Genomic DNA, 16,565 nt, shown 5'->3' on the forward strand with positions numbered 1-16,565 from the left:
GACCCAGTAAATCAAATGTTTCTCCTGATCCTTCCTTTTTCACTCCCACTCTTTAAAATACATGCCCGCTAAATGCAGGTCTGCAAACTTTTACAGAATATATTTTAACCATAACAGTGATCAACCATTTTCACATTCTTCATTTTATGTAAATATATGCATATTTACATTTTACAATAAATTTTGTGATCCAATAGTGAAATCATTCTACAAATATTACATAGATTAATCGTGTCCATCCATCTATACAGAAGAAAGCGGTATTAGGGTTTGTAAAAATACTGTACCCTCCCCCCCACAAAAAAAGTCAAGAGGAAAAAAACCCTGAAAATAGCCCAGTGAAGAGTGAATTTTGGAGGAAGAAAAAAATGAGGTGAAGGATATACCTAGAAACAGCATGGCTGGCTGATGTAAACATTGGATCCAATAAATGATAATTCAAAACTATACTGCTCAAAATCAACTAAGACTTGAGAATATCCTTATGGCATGGGGCCAAGTTATTTGAAAGACAGCTTTTCCCTGATTATGTCTACCTGTTCCATTAGATCCAGCAGGAGAGGCTGGGTCCCATCTATTATGGAGTGCCATCTGGCGAGGCCCTACACCCTAAATTGTAACCTGCGAACATACAAAGATGTTGGTTTCTCTACTCCACTAGATGAAGTTGTATGGAACAGCTTCATCTAGTGGAGTAGAGAACCAACATCTTTGTATCTTCGCAAGTTACAATTTGAATTACATTCTACAGCTAGTCCTTGTTTAGCAACCACAATTGGGCCCACAAACTTGGTAGTTAAGCAAACTGGTCGCTAAGTGAAATTGTGACTATGCTTATGATCTTACTTTAGCTTTCCTTTGTTTTACAGACATGTTAAGTCATAAAAGAGGGCATTGGGTGCAAAGGTACCTTTTCATCACTATTGTAATGGTGGTCTCTGTCCAAGGCAGTCACTAAATGAGGACTACCTGTATGAGTTTAGATACAGCCAAAGGTACATTTAGCCCCTTCTCTCCTCACATTTCTCAAGGCAGTAAAAACTTATATTATTCCAATGAGCCTTCAGCCCAAATGGATTTTGGACATCCATCTTGGTATTTATGTGTATTGCATTTTTAATATTCTGATTATTGCTGTTTTCTGTTTTATCCTTGCTTGTTGTTCTCTACCCAAGGCATTCATTGATTTGACAAATATTATAAAATAAAATAATGAGTTGCAGATATATTCAGAATTCTTTTGCAATAAAGGGTTAATAATTATAAAAATATTGAATGAAAGGCCTGAACAATTTGTGCTATAGTCACCTCACTTGAAGTGATAGAAGTCCATTGCATGATTATAAAGAAATAAGCCAGCAATTCCATAATTCTCATTTTTCTAAATTAAATCTCTGAGCCACTCTCCCTTGTTAATCTTTTCATAAATTGTTATTTGAATTAATAAATGAATAGAAAGGCTAATGGCAAATGATACAAAATACAGGCTAAAACTAGATAGGTTACTGTATATTATACAGTTTATCTGAATTTGGATCCATCCAGAATAGGCAGCTGGATTACTGCTTCCCCAATGAAGCAGTAATAATCTATAGTGTTACTCAAATAAGAACTGAGATTCTCCAGATGGCTTATTGCGTCTGTAGAAAAAGAACATACATCATTTTGCTTCCTGTTAGAAAAATGCCATGCCTGTTATTTATTGTAGATTGAGGATAGACAAAATATCCAAAGAAATATCTACAAAGAAGCATTTTTATACTTATCCAAGAAGTGCATATACATTTATTTTAGCTTTTTTTTGAGAAAGCTTAAAAATGCTTGAAATTAAAATTAAAATAAATATTCAACCTAAACAAAGCAGTTTAACATTCAATTAAATCAAAAGAACATGATGAGAAATAACAGCACCACAAAGCTTTCAAAATTAAAAAAAAACATTTTCTTCATTTCATATTTTCCTAATTAAATGCTGCAGTTTTGTAAGTTATCAATAACCTGAAAACAACATTTACACATCAAACTATTTACCTGTGGATGGTAGACACTGAGTGATTTTACTTTGTGCAAAGGTAGTAATACCTTGAGAAGGAAAATTTTGTGCTCTTCTTTTAATGGTAAGGCAAATCCATTGATTATACTGAAGAAGAAAAAAGTGTTTTAGAATTGGAAAATCTATCATATTACTGCATTTTAATTTACTTTTTTTTAAAGATAAGCATTATTCTTCCATTAGTTCTAAGCTGTGCTTTCATTCAAGTTTTTTGTTGGACTTCTGAATTATCTAAGTACAAATACCAATAAAAACAATAATTAGATTAGTATTATTTTGTATGTAGGAATTATTTCCCAAATTTCTGTAATAGCAAAGCACTACCCCATTTTTGCTATCATTCTATCAATTTCAGTGACAGACTTTTTCAGTTATAACTGAGAGAAGCTGCACAAAATGTTTACTGTTTTGTTCAGTTCAAGATCCATTGTTATTCTTTTTGAAACTCAGTAAGTTTTAGCTCAAACAATAGTATTTATTATGAAGCATAACTATTAGGCAGTTTACCTTCCCAATATTTCCAGTAATTCTGCTATGCCATTGTGATGTTCTGTCTCATAAATAAACCTGAGAAAGCAAATTCATTATCATCAAGGTGAAATTTATTCAACAATATGCTTAGTTCAAATTGGATGAAAGGCACAGTCACAACTCACTTTCATCAATTTAAAACCATAGTGTGTATATTTGTAAATGCAGAATTCTTATTAAATTGAAATTTGCATTTTTTTTACATATAATTGAGGAGAGCTATGGAAATTTGTGGTATACTGTACATAAACATAAACATTTTATATGAATAACCAATATTAAGATTCTGCAAACACGCATTGTATCTTTGTTACTTATTGAAATAACAAAGGGAAAGGTATCAGAAAAATATACATAGTGTTAGGTGTGATCATCTTAAATTAACAGAAAAAAGGGGTATCAATAAACTGGATTTTAAAAACTTGTCTGACTAGAATGGAACAGAAGTTAGTAGAGAATTTAGATTATAATCCAGTACCAATTTGCTTTGAAGGAAAGCACTCTGAACCCAATGGATCCTATTTCTAGATTGGCAATCAAAGACTTGTGGTATTCATAACATTAATGGAAAGAGATTCTGGTGTACCAGAATACAATTGCCTATTACCAAATGGTATGCTAAATGTATAGATATAGTAAATAAAAATGTTATAATATCTTTTGAAGAGATAATTGAAGGACTGGCTGCTTTTTTCAGGGCATTCAAAGTACATAAGAAAAAAATAAAATAAAAAAAAACATTAATAGAAATAATGAACAATATTTAAAAAATCTAAATGGAAGAAATTAAGCTTCATTCTCAGTGCTTGAAATTAAAAAAAATAAAATTATTTTTAATCAAATTCCACTTGATGATGAAGGCTAAGAACAGAACCAGTGTGGGAGATATCACTATTACAGAGGTACAAAGAAGAGGCATTATATGGAAATGGATCTTGTCCTATTAGGAAATTTTAAAGAATTACAAAATAGGCTTGAGTTACTACTTTGAACAGAAAAAAAATATATGCAAGTGTGTTATGCCCTGACCTTCAAGGCTCTAAAGGTAATAAAATTAGCATCTTAAGTTAGATGAAAGTTAAGTGAGCATAGAGAGAACAAAAGTAATATGATTAGCTGTTCATCCTCTTTCAAAAAATAAAACATGTACTATATGCCCTCATAGCATGAACAGCTGTGTACCTGACTGGCTGATATTGCATGGTTTTTGTTTTTTGTTTTTGTTTTAAAAAAACAAACTTAAAAGTAGGAGAAGCACAGACACTATAGTAGGAATGGACCAATTTTATAGCTGCTTCCATCTTCTCTTTGTATATAGGTCCAGAAGCAGACATCTGGATCCATGATTAAGGAAAGTAAGCCTTCATAGATTGTAGTTGGGCTTCACAGAACTACAATTTAATTCCTAAAAAAGGGGGAAAAACCCTTTAAAACTACAATCACTGGAAACATCTTTAACTTCTCTTCCCCTAAACTGAAGAGATTATCTACTTTAAAATAGATTGGGGGGGAGGGGAGTCTTGATATTCGCACAATCACTGGGAGGTCTCCTATTGTATTTTGATATCAGAATGAATTTCAAATCTGATCTTTAAATATTTGGCAGCCACATTAAGTTAATGCGAGTTTCCACGAAAGACAAACAAAAAAAATCAAAGGATAAAGAAAAAGGTCTTTATTCCATGTTGTTTGGCTGTCTCACAAATCTGATTAAATTCTTTATACTTGCTGACTATTTTGGAAGGCAAATCATGCAAGAGTATTAGGTTTTCACCTGCATATTCCAGCAGTTTTGATTGTCTGGAGAGCTGCAAGGCATTATGGTCCTCCTAAGGAACTTTATTATACTTGGACTTGTGGTAAGACTGAAATCTTGATGATACCTGGTATATTGCATAAATTCCAACAGAGTTGAAATTGATTCATAAAGATATTTCTCTGTAATGGCCACAAAAAGCTTCTCATCAACAATATATGGAAGATACAAAACTCTGAACTTCTTCCTGCATAAATGGTCTTGGATCTGTATAGGCTCATCCTAGCATGCCAACTCCTAAGAATACGTTTTTTCCCCCATTTTTAAAAAAAATTCTGTTCTCATGAAATTCAGTTAGAATTTTTCTGAATCTTTTTTATTTTCTTCTACTGGGAATTAACTTTTGTTGGAGTATACCAGTGTTAAGCACATATTTTGTACAGTTTCTGATGATAATTTACTGACTTAAAATACAATTCTTCCCAGCTGGACTAACTCCCTTAGTTTTAATATATAATTCTTCTTCGTGGAAACAGGCAGTGGACCATAAGTTGGTTTCATATGGGCCCTTTCTTCCATCTCTGATATCAATGGGCTATGATCAAGCCAGGTATTTAACTATTCAAAGAATAAGGGATGTAGAGTTCCAAATTGAAGTTAACAGGCTGTCCCAACATGATAGAATGTGGATAAACAGGGTATATGGGAACCAGCATGGTATTTACAAACTCTAACTTCCTCCAAGTTGAGAATAGCTTTTTTAAAAGCTAGATACAACATCCTTCCATTAGCACTACTTCAAGGTAGGTATAATAAAAATCCCCATAGTGGAGCACATCTGTCCATGTGGTGATAAGTAAGTAGAAAACATCTCACACATTTTATTACATTGCAAATTTTACAGGGACATAAGCTCTATTTATATTTCACCCCAATAGATAAATTCCCAGGGAAACCAGACAAATTTTATCTGAATCATTCTTCTCCAGGATATAAAACCTGCTATTACCTGTGTAGTAGCTAAATTTTGTGTTGCTGCAATGAATATAAGGCAAAAACAGCTAAAGAAGTAATTGGTTTAAGAAGATCACTTTTATTTTTACTTTTAATATCACTTTTGGATCGATATTGGTAAGTTGCTAGGGGTATATTTACTCAAAGTCATAATTTTTAGTTTTTAAACTTATTATTACTTGGGTAATTAATATAATAATATGGTTATAGAGGAGTGAATGTAATATTATTATGTGATCTGTCTTTTAGTATATTATTCTATCAATAAGTTTTACTCTGTCATTGTTCTCTTAAATTTGCTGGTCATTGACCGAATAAAGACGTGTTCTTGTTCTTGTGGAGTTTCTGCTTATAGACTGCATTAAAAGAATAGCTCAATGTTTGATACCTCACAGATGGAAGCTCTGGAGTTAGCATAGCTATATGTGAACCACACAGATCATAATCTGTCAGCTGCACCAATAGCCTCTTCAGATGGAGCAAGTTCCTCAGGAATAATTAGCCTTTTAAGAGCCACAAGCGAGAAGTTAATGTTACTCAGGGGCAATTCCTCCTTGACAGGCAAGATAGAAGCGGGATGGGAAATCTATTTTCTTTTGCTTATGAGGCATATTTCTTCCCCAAAGTTCAAAACTCAGTAGAAGATGTAAGTAATATTTTTGTTTACCAATTATTTTTTAACAAGCAGCAATTATAGTTTTTGACCAGCTCAAAGAGCAAGAGAAAATGAACTGCAATTAACATAAGTTCACCTTGTCCAGAATTTTTGGCTTAGTTTATTATATTTCTTTCGCCTTTTAGAATTTTCCCTTTATTTTTATGGCTATGGATTCAATGCTTCTTATTTTTATTTTTATTTTTTATTTTTAACATACATAAGTATGCTTTGGCTCACTGAATATAGTTATTTTTTTCTTTGCTTTGATCCCAGATCATCTTGAATCTTTTCATTATTTTGAACAATGTTATTTCTTTCATGCAATGTTAAGATCTGAGGGGTGTGTATCAAAGAAGAAAAAGATTTTTTTTAGAAATTGAAGCCTAAGTAGGTTTTTTGTTATTGCTGCAAAAATAGCATCTTCTCCTTTATGGAAACATTTGTGGGCCACACACTGAATCGATCAGATATTTATCTGCAGCAGAATTTACTACAGGAGTTGCTGTTTTAATTAAGAATTTTTCTAATTCTATAACCAAAAAAGAAAATTTCATATACCAAAGACCGTTATATAATCTTGGCTATTAAAGCTTTTCAGGGTTTCATCGATTAATGATGAATAACTGGGAATACTACAGTGGTACCTCGGCATACGAACTTAATGCGTTCCGTGACTCTACGCGTATCCCGAGTTGGTCGTAACCCGACGCAAATTTCCCTACAGGGTTCAATGTAAATCCAGTTAATCCGTTCCGCCCTCTGAATTTGGTCGCACCCCGAAGCAAATTTTCCCATAAGGTTCAATGTAATTACCGTTAATCCGTTCTGGCGTCAGGGGCGGGAGAACGGCCGGGCACCGCGGTGGGAAAAAGGTTGGGGGCACGGGAGAAAGGCCGGGTGCGGCGCGGCACGAGAACGGCCCGGCACGGTGTGGTGGGAGAACAGCCAGGCGCCGCGCGGCGCGAGAATGGCCGGGTGCGGTGCAGCGGGAGAACGGCCGGGCACTGCGCGGTGCGGCGGGAGAAAGGCCGGGTGCGGCATGGCGTGGCGGGAGAACGGCCGGGCGCGGCGCAGCAGGAGAACGGCCAGGCGCCGTGCGGCGTGGCGGGAGAACGGCCGGGCGTCGCGCGGCGCAGCTGGAGAACGGCCATGGACCACGTGTCAGGGCGGAAAAATGACCGTACCCCGAGGCGGAGTTCGCACATCGAGGTAAATTTTTGCGGCCGGAGCTGGTCGTAACCCAAAAAGTTCGTTAGTAGAGGCGTTCGTATCCCGAGGTACCACTGTATATTGTTTTGAAAAACTAAAAATCAGTGTTGAGCTCTAAACAGAACATAAATGTCAGAAACAGTAATCAGCACAAATCATAAAGATTAAGGAAATCCTATAAAACTGAAATATTAAGACTATGTCAAGAGAAACCCTAATTCTGGATGTGGTACAAATTCATATATTAAGTTGTAATCTATACATAATTTACAAATTGAATTAATTCTTTGTCAGATTTACTTTTAAGAAACAAAGTTATTTTGGATGTCGAAGCATACTCCCGCAACTTGGTTAGACATTCTTCCACAGAAGGGATCAAACATCCTTTCCAATAAGAAACACAGGGTATCCTTACAGTAGTTAGCATGTATAAAGTTAATTCAGAATACTTTGTGGGAATATATAGTTTAGTAAAGTTTAATATTGCAGGTTAAAAAAAAAATTAACTTTTAACATTTATTTCATTAGCAATCAGAATTGTAGCAATATATCAGTGATAAAACATCTTATACTAGTTTTCTCTGAGTATGATATTCAATGTAATTTTGATGTTCTTCCATTGAAATTCCCATTGTAGCATATCTATTAAAAAATCTAAATTCTGCACTCATTTAATACAGTATTTAATTTGTTCAGTTTTTGAGTCATATTTCACTAACAATTTGTAAATAGAGTCCAGCAAATGCTCCAATTTTTGTGTTATAAGATTTTCAAATTTAGTCAAATTTCTAAGTATTATCCCTTGTTTCAGCAGTTCTTTTAATATAGTATTATAGTACCCACTTGAAGGTACTGAAACCAGTCAGGTAGATAAAGCCACTGCAGTCTGAAAAGATTTATCTTTGTCCTAATAATCAAATCTTGTAATTTATATGAAGAATTAGTCTTCCCGAACCTAGCCCCCTAATTATCATAGGCTTATTATCTGTAGTTGTACACTAGAATGTAACCCTTGCAAATAATGATGTCATTTGTATATCCCATTTCAGTTCAACTCTTTTTCAGACAAGGATATTGATTGGATGATACTGTACATTCAAGCATTCTTCTCATAATTACAACTCACATTCCTTCTTTCAATGGAAATCTTTACTTTTGTCTCTGGTATATAGACAAAATCTGGTTCATACAGATTAACACTTTTTTCACTCTTATTTCCATTTCTTTTCTAAATGTTTATTTGTTACTATTTGTACAGAATATAAACTCTATCTACAGCTGGTACTTCCGTCTTTTATAGATGATTGGCAAAAGCTGTGGCACAGCTGGCACTACTTTCTTTAAAGGGGTTCTGCCATATGTTCCCTTTTGGGAAAACTGGGCAATGGGGAAAATGTACAAAGGGAAACGTTACAAAATAGACAGTGTTTTACAGCTTTGAAAGAACAACTATTTGTAAAGCACTCTGTTACATGCTCTCTGTCTGTACATATCTGCTGTATATTAAAAAAAAAATCTGCTATTAATTCATATGCCAAGATATGGTCATACAATATTCAAGGAATTTGTTATTGTTAAAAGCCATGAAACTCTAATTTTAAGTAAGTCAAAACACCTTAGCCTGCCTTTTGGAAATGTAAATTACATTACTAGCTATGGGACAAAAGCAGACACTTAATGAATTTTATACTTGTTTGATATTAATAACATTTTTGTTTTCTACAAAAAAAAGTTATAACCTGATTAAAATACTTTGCCTACTCCTGAGCATCAGCACAGAATATAGACATACCTATAAAATATGTTGTTAATTTGCTTCCTGATGTAAGCTCTTAGGCCTAAGAATTTTCCATATATTCTGTGCAGAGTAGTCTTAAGAAAATCTCTTTCACGAGGATCTTCACTGTCAAAAAGCTCTAAAAGCTGCAAGAGATGAACATTTATTTGTTTAATCCATTTCAAATTAAATGGGACTTAAAGTTTGAAGATATATTCTTTTTTAACCTCACCTGCAATACAAACTTCTGATCAATATATTTCTTAGCTATATTAGGTTGGAAATCTGGAGATTCTAAAAACCTTAAGAAAAATTCATAAACAAGCTGAAAAAGATCCACAAAAATAAAAATTAGTTTTACAACAGAAATCGACTTGAATTTTGAAAAGCTGTTAAGACAGTACTGGTTTTTAAACACTTTCCAAGAAAGACTCAAAATCGTATCAAGATGAGTATGTGCAAGATTAATTGTTTCAGCTTCCTATGTTCTAAGTTCTTTTTTTGCGGGGCATGAACCATCCTGAACCATTCATTTCACTCAGGCTTAGCAGGAAGTTGTTCCTAACAAATTGAGCAATTCCATTTCCCAATAAAGATTTACTATATTAATTTCACAATGTTTGCAGTTCTGAGCCAATTAACATACAATGACCTATTCTGAATTGTAGATGAAAGGTTGGAAGCTGAATACAAAAATGCACATTCTCCATCTGAAGTAAATTTTCCCTATCTGGCTTACCTATGGTTAATACATGTTTTAGTATCTGTAATAATCCATGTTGGAATTGGTTTTAACAATTTCTATGTGGGCTAAAAAAATTATATATAAATAAAAGCTAGTTGGTGGCTGGTGTGGGTCTTCCGGGTTGTGTGGCTGTGTTCTGGAAGTTTTGTTTCCTAATGTTTCGCCAGCAAGAAAAAAACCTGCCTAACCCCCAGGAAGATACACACATATTCTGACACCAAAACAAGCAGCCACCCATTAACCCAACCCCCCCACCCCCCCTAACCCCCCCTAACCCCCCCACTCCCTCCCCTCAGATCTCTATAAATACCCACAAAAGGGTCACATCATCCTGGGCACAGAGAGAACTGCTCCTGTCTGTGCTCCTGCCCTCTGAAGATGCCGGCCACAGATGCTGGCGAAACGTTAGGAAACAAAACTTCCAGAACACGGCCATACAGCCTGGAAGACCCACACCAGCCATCGTATGCCGGCCGTGAAAGCCTTCGACAATACATTAAAAGCTAGTTGGGTTTCCCAGCCTGATTTCCAGTATATCTTAAGAAAATTTGCAAGTGTAAATCACTATTAAAGTTGGTGCTGATTTACTACTTTACTGCACTCAAGATTTAAAGCTGACACTTGCCAGATATGCTGTGATTAGAAATCCCAGAATTCACACCTAGAATGGGTATTAGTTATGAAGCCTAAAAACTATGGAAATTGTAATTTCAACAAATCTGGAAGATGCCAGATTAGGAAAACCTGTTTAAAGGGAAACATCACTATGAGATGGGAAGAGGAATAAGGTTGATCTTTTAATCATGGAATATCAAAGAGGATCAGTGGGTCTGACATGAAACCCAAAGTATTATTTTATTTAAAACTATCTGAATGTTTACAATTACATTTATACCTTCTGTTCAATGAACCATAGGTACCATGAATCTTACCTATATTTAAAGCTTATGTCTCAAAACTAAAATCTTATTAAGATCAATAACATTGCATAAAAACGTGAATATTTTAATTAAAATATTAATTCTAACTGTATAACGAAACAGCAATATTAGAACACATTAACATGCAGATTTTAGACCTAACCAGATGAGCCATCCATTTCAATCTCCAGATTTAACATTTTCATCCCTTATTTTGCACTAATTTTATCATTCCTGAGGCAGAAGTGAAAACATGTATTTCAGTTGTACCTGTAAGTGAGGCCAGGCAGCTTCTAAAGTTGGTTCATCTTCCTCTGGGTCAAATTCTGCTCCCGTTGGATTGGATGAAGGGGGTAGTGTGCGAAACATGTTAACTGCAAACTAAAATCACACTTGTTTAAGCAAAAGTACACAAAATCCCCAATTTTTAAAATATGCTCTTGCACAAATATTCTTAAAAAACAGCTAAGCAAATACAAATATATGGCAGTTTTTTACAAATTTGCTAAGCAAATACAAATATATGGCAGTTTTTCCTCTGCATACAGACACTTTTCCATTAAGAAGTTTCTCAGAAAAATTCCAGTTTATTAGGAGGAAGAAAAAAATAAACAACTCATAATCTTAAGAGGAACATGTCAGTACATTTCGAAGAAAATGAAACTGAAATGTCAATTTAGGATACAAACTAGAAGAAAAGGATAATTTATCTAGAAGTGATGCATTGTTTGTACACCACCCAGAGTCATGTTTTGTGAGATGGGCTGCTATATCTATTTGCTAAATAAATAAATAATAAATGGTTTTTGTTAATGATTGGTTTCAAATTCTCTTGCACAAAATGTCTCTTTTTCTACTAAAGCTATTACATATCAAGAATTCTTCTTGTGCTCATCAGAACAACACCTACTAAAAACAACACTTTGTCCTAAGAAGTTGGTGTAAGAAGGCTAAACTATGGGAACTCCCTGGTGAAAATCTCATCTTAATATGAATTTGTAGGTAATAGATAATTAGATAGCAAATGGCAGACCAAGACCCATAATCTTCAAAAATTATCTCTAGCAGATGTTGTTCCATTTTCCCAATTTTAATAAGAATTACTGAGATTTGAACTGCAGTGTATCAGTGTTTTAGTATCAACTTTCTATTGTATATCAAATTCCAAGGAGACAGTAAACATCCTGAAGCTATTCTGAGTTTAATGATGGAATGAATGGATTGCACCTTTTTATTCCAACATCTCACCTCCAAAGAAAAGTCACACTTCTGAGAATTAGTTTTGCCACTACATTTTGGCAATATGACCAGGAGATGCTCTAGGGGCCATAAATTGCAGGCTGAATGCTACACGTGGTTTGCAGGTTGCCTACTTCTGGTATATAGCCTAGGTTGGATTGAACTATGTTGTCCATTTAAGAATCAGAAGGAGGAGGATGGTTTTGGATCCAGTGTACCCAAGTGGTGGCAGTAGGAAGAACTTTTCTCTGCTAGCCCTGGTTAGCATTCCAATTGCACTCTTTCTAGACAGAGAGCATCTGGCTATAGTAATATCAAAGTAATTTCTGGTTGTTCTGATATCCAAATTCTTTAAACATGTCCTGCATGGGACTGCCTACAAAACTGTTCAGAAATTGTTCAAAAGGTAGCTCTCAGACTGTTGACAGAGACAGCTGAAACTCAGGGGTCTGTCTTCAAAGGTTGAGAACACTCTCTTTTACTCATAATTTACTCCCATTTAGGCTTATTTGTATGATATTCAGAGAGATTTCCAGCGTCTCTCCACAAACTGAAATGTAGTGAATGGGAACACGGAAAAGAATGACCTTCCAGGATATGTTGTTCTCTATCATGGAATTAGGGTCAGAGTAATCTCAAATGGGACCTCAATGCCCACCATGCTGGTTTTAAAACTGTGTTCTAACAGTCTTTGGAATACCAAATACAGATGTTATTTATTTATTTTCCAAACAAGTCTCCCATCCTTGACTTCTCCTAATATACAGTAGATTTGAAGAGAGTCAGTGATAAGCTTAAACACTGACTTGCATTTATACCAAAATTAGAACATATCTATGAACCATGCAAATCCTAATAAAATTAGCAACAGGCTCTATAGAACCAAAATAAATCACCCCGATTTATGTGACATACTTCATACTGATACTAATAATTGAACATGAAATATTATTAGTAGTTAATTATTCAATACATATCTGATAGTCCAATATGCTTCCAAAAGCCAAGTCTCTTCTGTTATCCTTACATATGAGATTTTAGTACAAAAGTGGATATTTATAGCACAGGATACAGAAATGTTAAAAAACCCCACAACATATAAAAATCTGTTTAGAAGAATGTACTCAAAAGAAAGGATTTTTTTTTAAAAAAAAACACCAAGTTTATTTAAATAACTTACCATGTGTACTACTTCTGGGTAAATGGGCTCAGTAATTACATTGCGATTATGTGTGATGTACTCTACCATTTCACTTAAAGCTGCTCGCTTTACTTCCTTCCACTTCAGGTCACTTAGTGGATCAGAAACAAAGTCGAAAAGGACACAACATTGTCGCAATTTCTGAATAAAAAGCTTTTCTTGCTCTGCAGGAGGAACATCTGAAAAAAAATTAAAATGGTTATACTCCTTCTGTTTGTAAATCTTTGCATTACAGTGAATATTACAACAAGATTTTCTGAAGACAAACTAATTCAGCTGTTAACATTATGTGTAATGCTTATAAATATACACCATACTCCTCTTTCCCTGTGTTTACTCCTCTGATTCCCACTGATATTTAGTAATAGATGAAATGTTCATCATCTACATTATACATCACCCAACACATGATTTGGTGCCCCCCTTCCCGTTTTTACATGTATCTGTCAAAACTCAGCATGTGAAAATTACCTCAGAGAGGACAGTACTCAAGGACAGAGCTAGCAAAACAATATGGAACAAAATGTTATGATTTTCATTGAAACCAGCTGCAAAATGCTGTGGGAATATTTCAGAGAAGCTCAGCCATGATGATCATGTACCTGTTATATACATGGGAGAAAGCATGTGTGAGAGAAAAATGGGGTTGTTGTTTTAATTGCCATACATCATTAAGACATCATGTTAAAGTACCATTTGTTTTGAGAAAAAAGGAGGACTTAAAGGTTGCAAGGCTGCCAAGGGCAGTCCTGAGAGTACTGTGGCAAAACAAGATTTATTGGGATAAAAGAGGTATAATTTGGGAATAACTGTACTTTCAAATCTCCTTCTCCCCCCCCCCCCCGCCATAAACACGGAGTTGTTATATTGAGCGAAGCTCTTTTCTTACTGGTTCTTTTCCTGGTAGCAAGTATCTTAGATGGGGGAGGGTGGTTGTTATTTATTAGATTTATCTCCTATTTGTATCCATCTAGGAGCTCAAGGTGGTATACACAGTGCTCCCCCATTTTTCCACACAATGACAACCTGGGAGGTCATCTGGACCAAGAGAGAAGTCACCCAGTGAGCTTCCATGGCTGAGGTGGATTAAAACCACCTGTTCCAGTCCAAGATCTTAGCTACCACATCATGCTGATTCTCTGACAATTATATTTTGTTCTTCATTTACTTAAAGGACTAGCTCATTATAAATAATTAAAATTTAATTAAAAGTAACATTGTATGAACAGATCATATTCTATACTATTTGTTTCTTTTGAAAGAGTTACATCAACAAACATATTTACACAATGACTGGTTATTGTTCCAAAGGCCATCAATATTCACCTTGTGCCTTAAATATGTTTTCCTTTTCCTCTTTTTCCTCTGTCCAACTGTTAACTGTCTCCTCTCTTTTCACTTTCTGCCTTCCTTCCTTCCTTATAAGGAAGTATCTAGTTCACCATTATTTTTTTTAGCAGAATGCAAATAATTACCATTCCTTCAACAACATCAGTGAGATTATTTCCCAATTATCTACCTTTATCCTCTGTTAATTGAATTTTAAAAAGTTGCCCACTTAGGAACTCCAGATACAAGTAAATGGCTATTGATTATCATTAGGCCAATCTATTAGAATACTTTTAACTCCGGTGAATCTCACCTCTTTCACACACCCCAAAAAACATCAAAAACAATTTTGAAACATCCTCCCCTGGATGTGATATAACTTTGCTCATATATATCTACTTATCTTGCAAATATACAGCTTTTGTAACAGTCAAACTTGGAAAAGATTTTCAGATGCCATGATGTGTCTATACCTACAAAGATCAGAATACTGTAATGCAAGCAATGGTATTCCCTATGACACTCTATGGAAGCAAAAGTTGAACTCTGAAGCAGCAGGATAGGAACAGTATCAATGCTTTAGACCTTTGGAGAAAATTCCTGAGAATACTGTGGACAGCCAAGAAAACAAAGAATTGGATCATCAAACAAATCAACACAGAGTTGTCACTCAAGGCACAAATGACCAGGCTCAAATTATTCTACTCTGGACACCTTATGTGAAGACCTAGCTCTCTAGAGAAGGCTGTGATGCTGGGAAGGATAGAAGGAAAGAGGAAAAGAGGATGACCAGCAACAAGGTGGATGGACTCAGTTACAACCATGATGGGTACACCGTTGGAAGACCGAAAGACCAGGTTAAGGACAGATGGTCATGGAGAAATTCTATCTATGTGGTTGCTAAAACTTGATGGCACATAATCTATCAATCAATGGTCAGACAGCTAGCTTTAACTTAAATCTCCTTAAGTCTCCCTTTTATTCCATTGCATGAAGTTATATCAAGGTGTTGTTGTTGTTCAGTCGTTAAGTCGTGTCTGACTCTTTGTGACCCCATGAACCATATCGTGCCAGGCCTTCCTGTCTTTCACTGCCTCCCTGAGTTTGCTCAGTTTCATGCTCATTGCTTCAGTGATGCTATCTAACCATCTCATCCTCTGCCGTCCTCTTCTCCTTTTGCCTTCAATCTTTCCCAGCATATATCAAGGTGACCATAAGTCAATTGCAAAAGGCAGCTTTACTTGGAACAGCTTACATCCTGCAACAATACCTTTAATATATTAAACAACATCTGCCTATTCCAGGTCCTTGGGAAGGACTCGATAGGTGGACAAACATGCTAAATCCAGTCTAAACTTCTGGCTGACTGTGCGACCAACTAATATAATAATGGAAGTCACTAAGATTAGTACTAATCAGCAGTTATAAGTGGGACAAATGGAACTTACAGAGGTACAGAACTGGGCAACCTGGGAAGACAAAAGTCCTGGACAGATAGAAGTGACAAATAAGCATTGTACTCTGGCAGGTATTTCTTTAGAATGGGATAAATGAATGTCATCTGACATTCCCTGTAAAAAGAACATCAGAGGAACATGTGGCTCAGGAGCTCCATGGAGCTGTTCCCTACATGGGCATATGCGCTGATGTAGAGGGATGTTTTTATAAAGCTCCCACTGGACTGCAGACGGTAGTGCGTCCAACCTGGCCATGGTGAAGGCCTGGTAAAATTTCAGAACTAGTATGAAGGAGAGATAAGATGATGGCACATATCCATTTGATAAAAACCTACAGACTGTGGGATTGGATGGTAGAGTTAGACTGGTTTAGAAATCAATATCCCAGGTACACTGCCTAAGATGACTTCTGACATTTTCAAATCCTAATGCACAGAAGGTCTCCAAAGAGAGACCTGAAGTTTGCTGTTAGCTTTTTAGCCAAGTTGATTTAAAATGGTCTCTGAGAACCACTCAGGCTAGACCACAGGGGAAAAGTTAATGTTAGCTAGAAAATAATGAGATAATACCAGGGTCTGGCACGCACAGAAACCAAACCCACCTCTGGCCATAAGGCAGCATTCCTAATGCATTTTGGAACTGCAAGGATAGGTTGCATAAACTTGAATTGGACAGC

General features: G+C 35.5%; 1 protein-coding gene across 4 annotated transcripts in view; it reads right to left on the bottom strand.

Annotated features, from left to right (window-relative positions):
* The window catches only part of PPP2R5C (protein phosphatase 2 regulatory subunit B'gamma), a 77,576-nt gene that overhangs the window by 21,541 nt on the left and 39,470 nt on the right, over positions 1 to 16,565 (bottom strand). For all 4 annotated transcript variants that reach the window (XM_088149829.1, XM_007433396.3, XM_088149830.1 and 1 more), the window contains 6 exons: positions 13,083 to 13,282; positions 10,934 to 11,044; positions 9,231 to 9,323; positions 9,014 to 9,144; positions 2,561 to 2,620; positions 2,032 to 2,140 (listed from right to left, as the gene is read on the bottom strand). In XM_088149829.1, coding sequence (XP_088005955.1) covers positions 2,032 to 2,140; positions 2,561 to 2,620; positions 9,014 to 9,144; positions 9,231 to 9,323; positions 10,934 to 11,044; positions 13,083 to 13,282 — 704 coding nt within the window. The remainder of the gene's footprint in view (positions 1 to 2,031; positions 2,141 to 2,560; positions 2,621 to 9,013; positions 9,145 to 9,230; positions 9,324 to 10,933; positions 11,045 to 13,082; positions 13,283 to 16,565) is intronic.

The sequence above is a fragment of the Python bivittatus genome, unplaced genomic scaffold, assembly GCF_059951505.1.
Source record: "Python bivittatus isolate LINGU-HERP-01145 unplaced genomic scaffold, Pbiv_v1 ctg000580_np1212, whole genome shotgun sequence".
Classification (NCBI taxonomy): Eukaryota; Metazoa; Chordata; class Lepidosauria; order Squamata; family Pythonidae; genus Python; species Python bivittatus.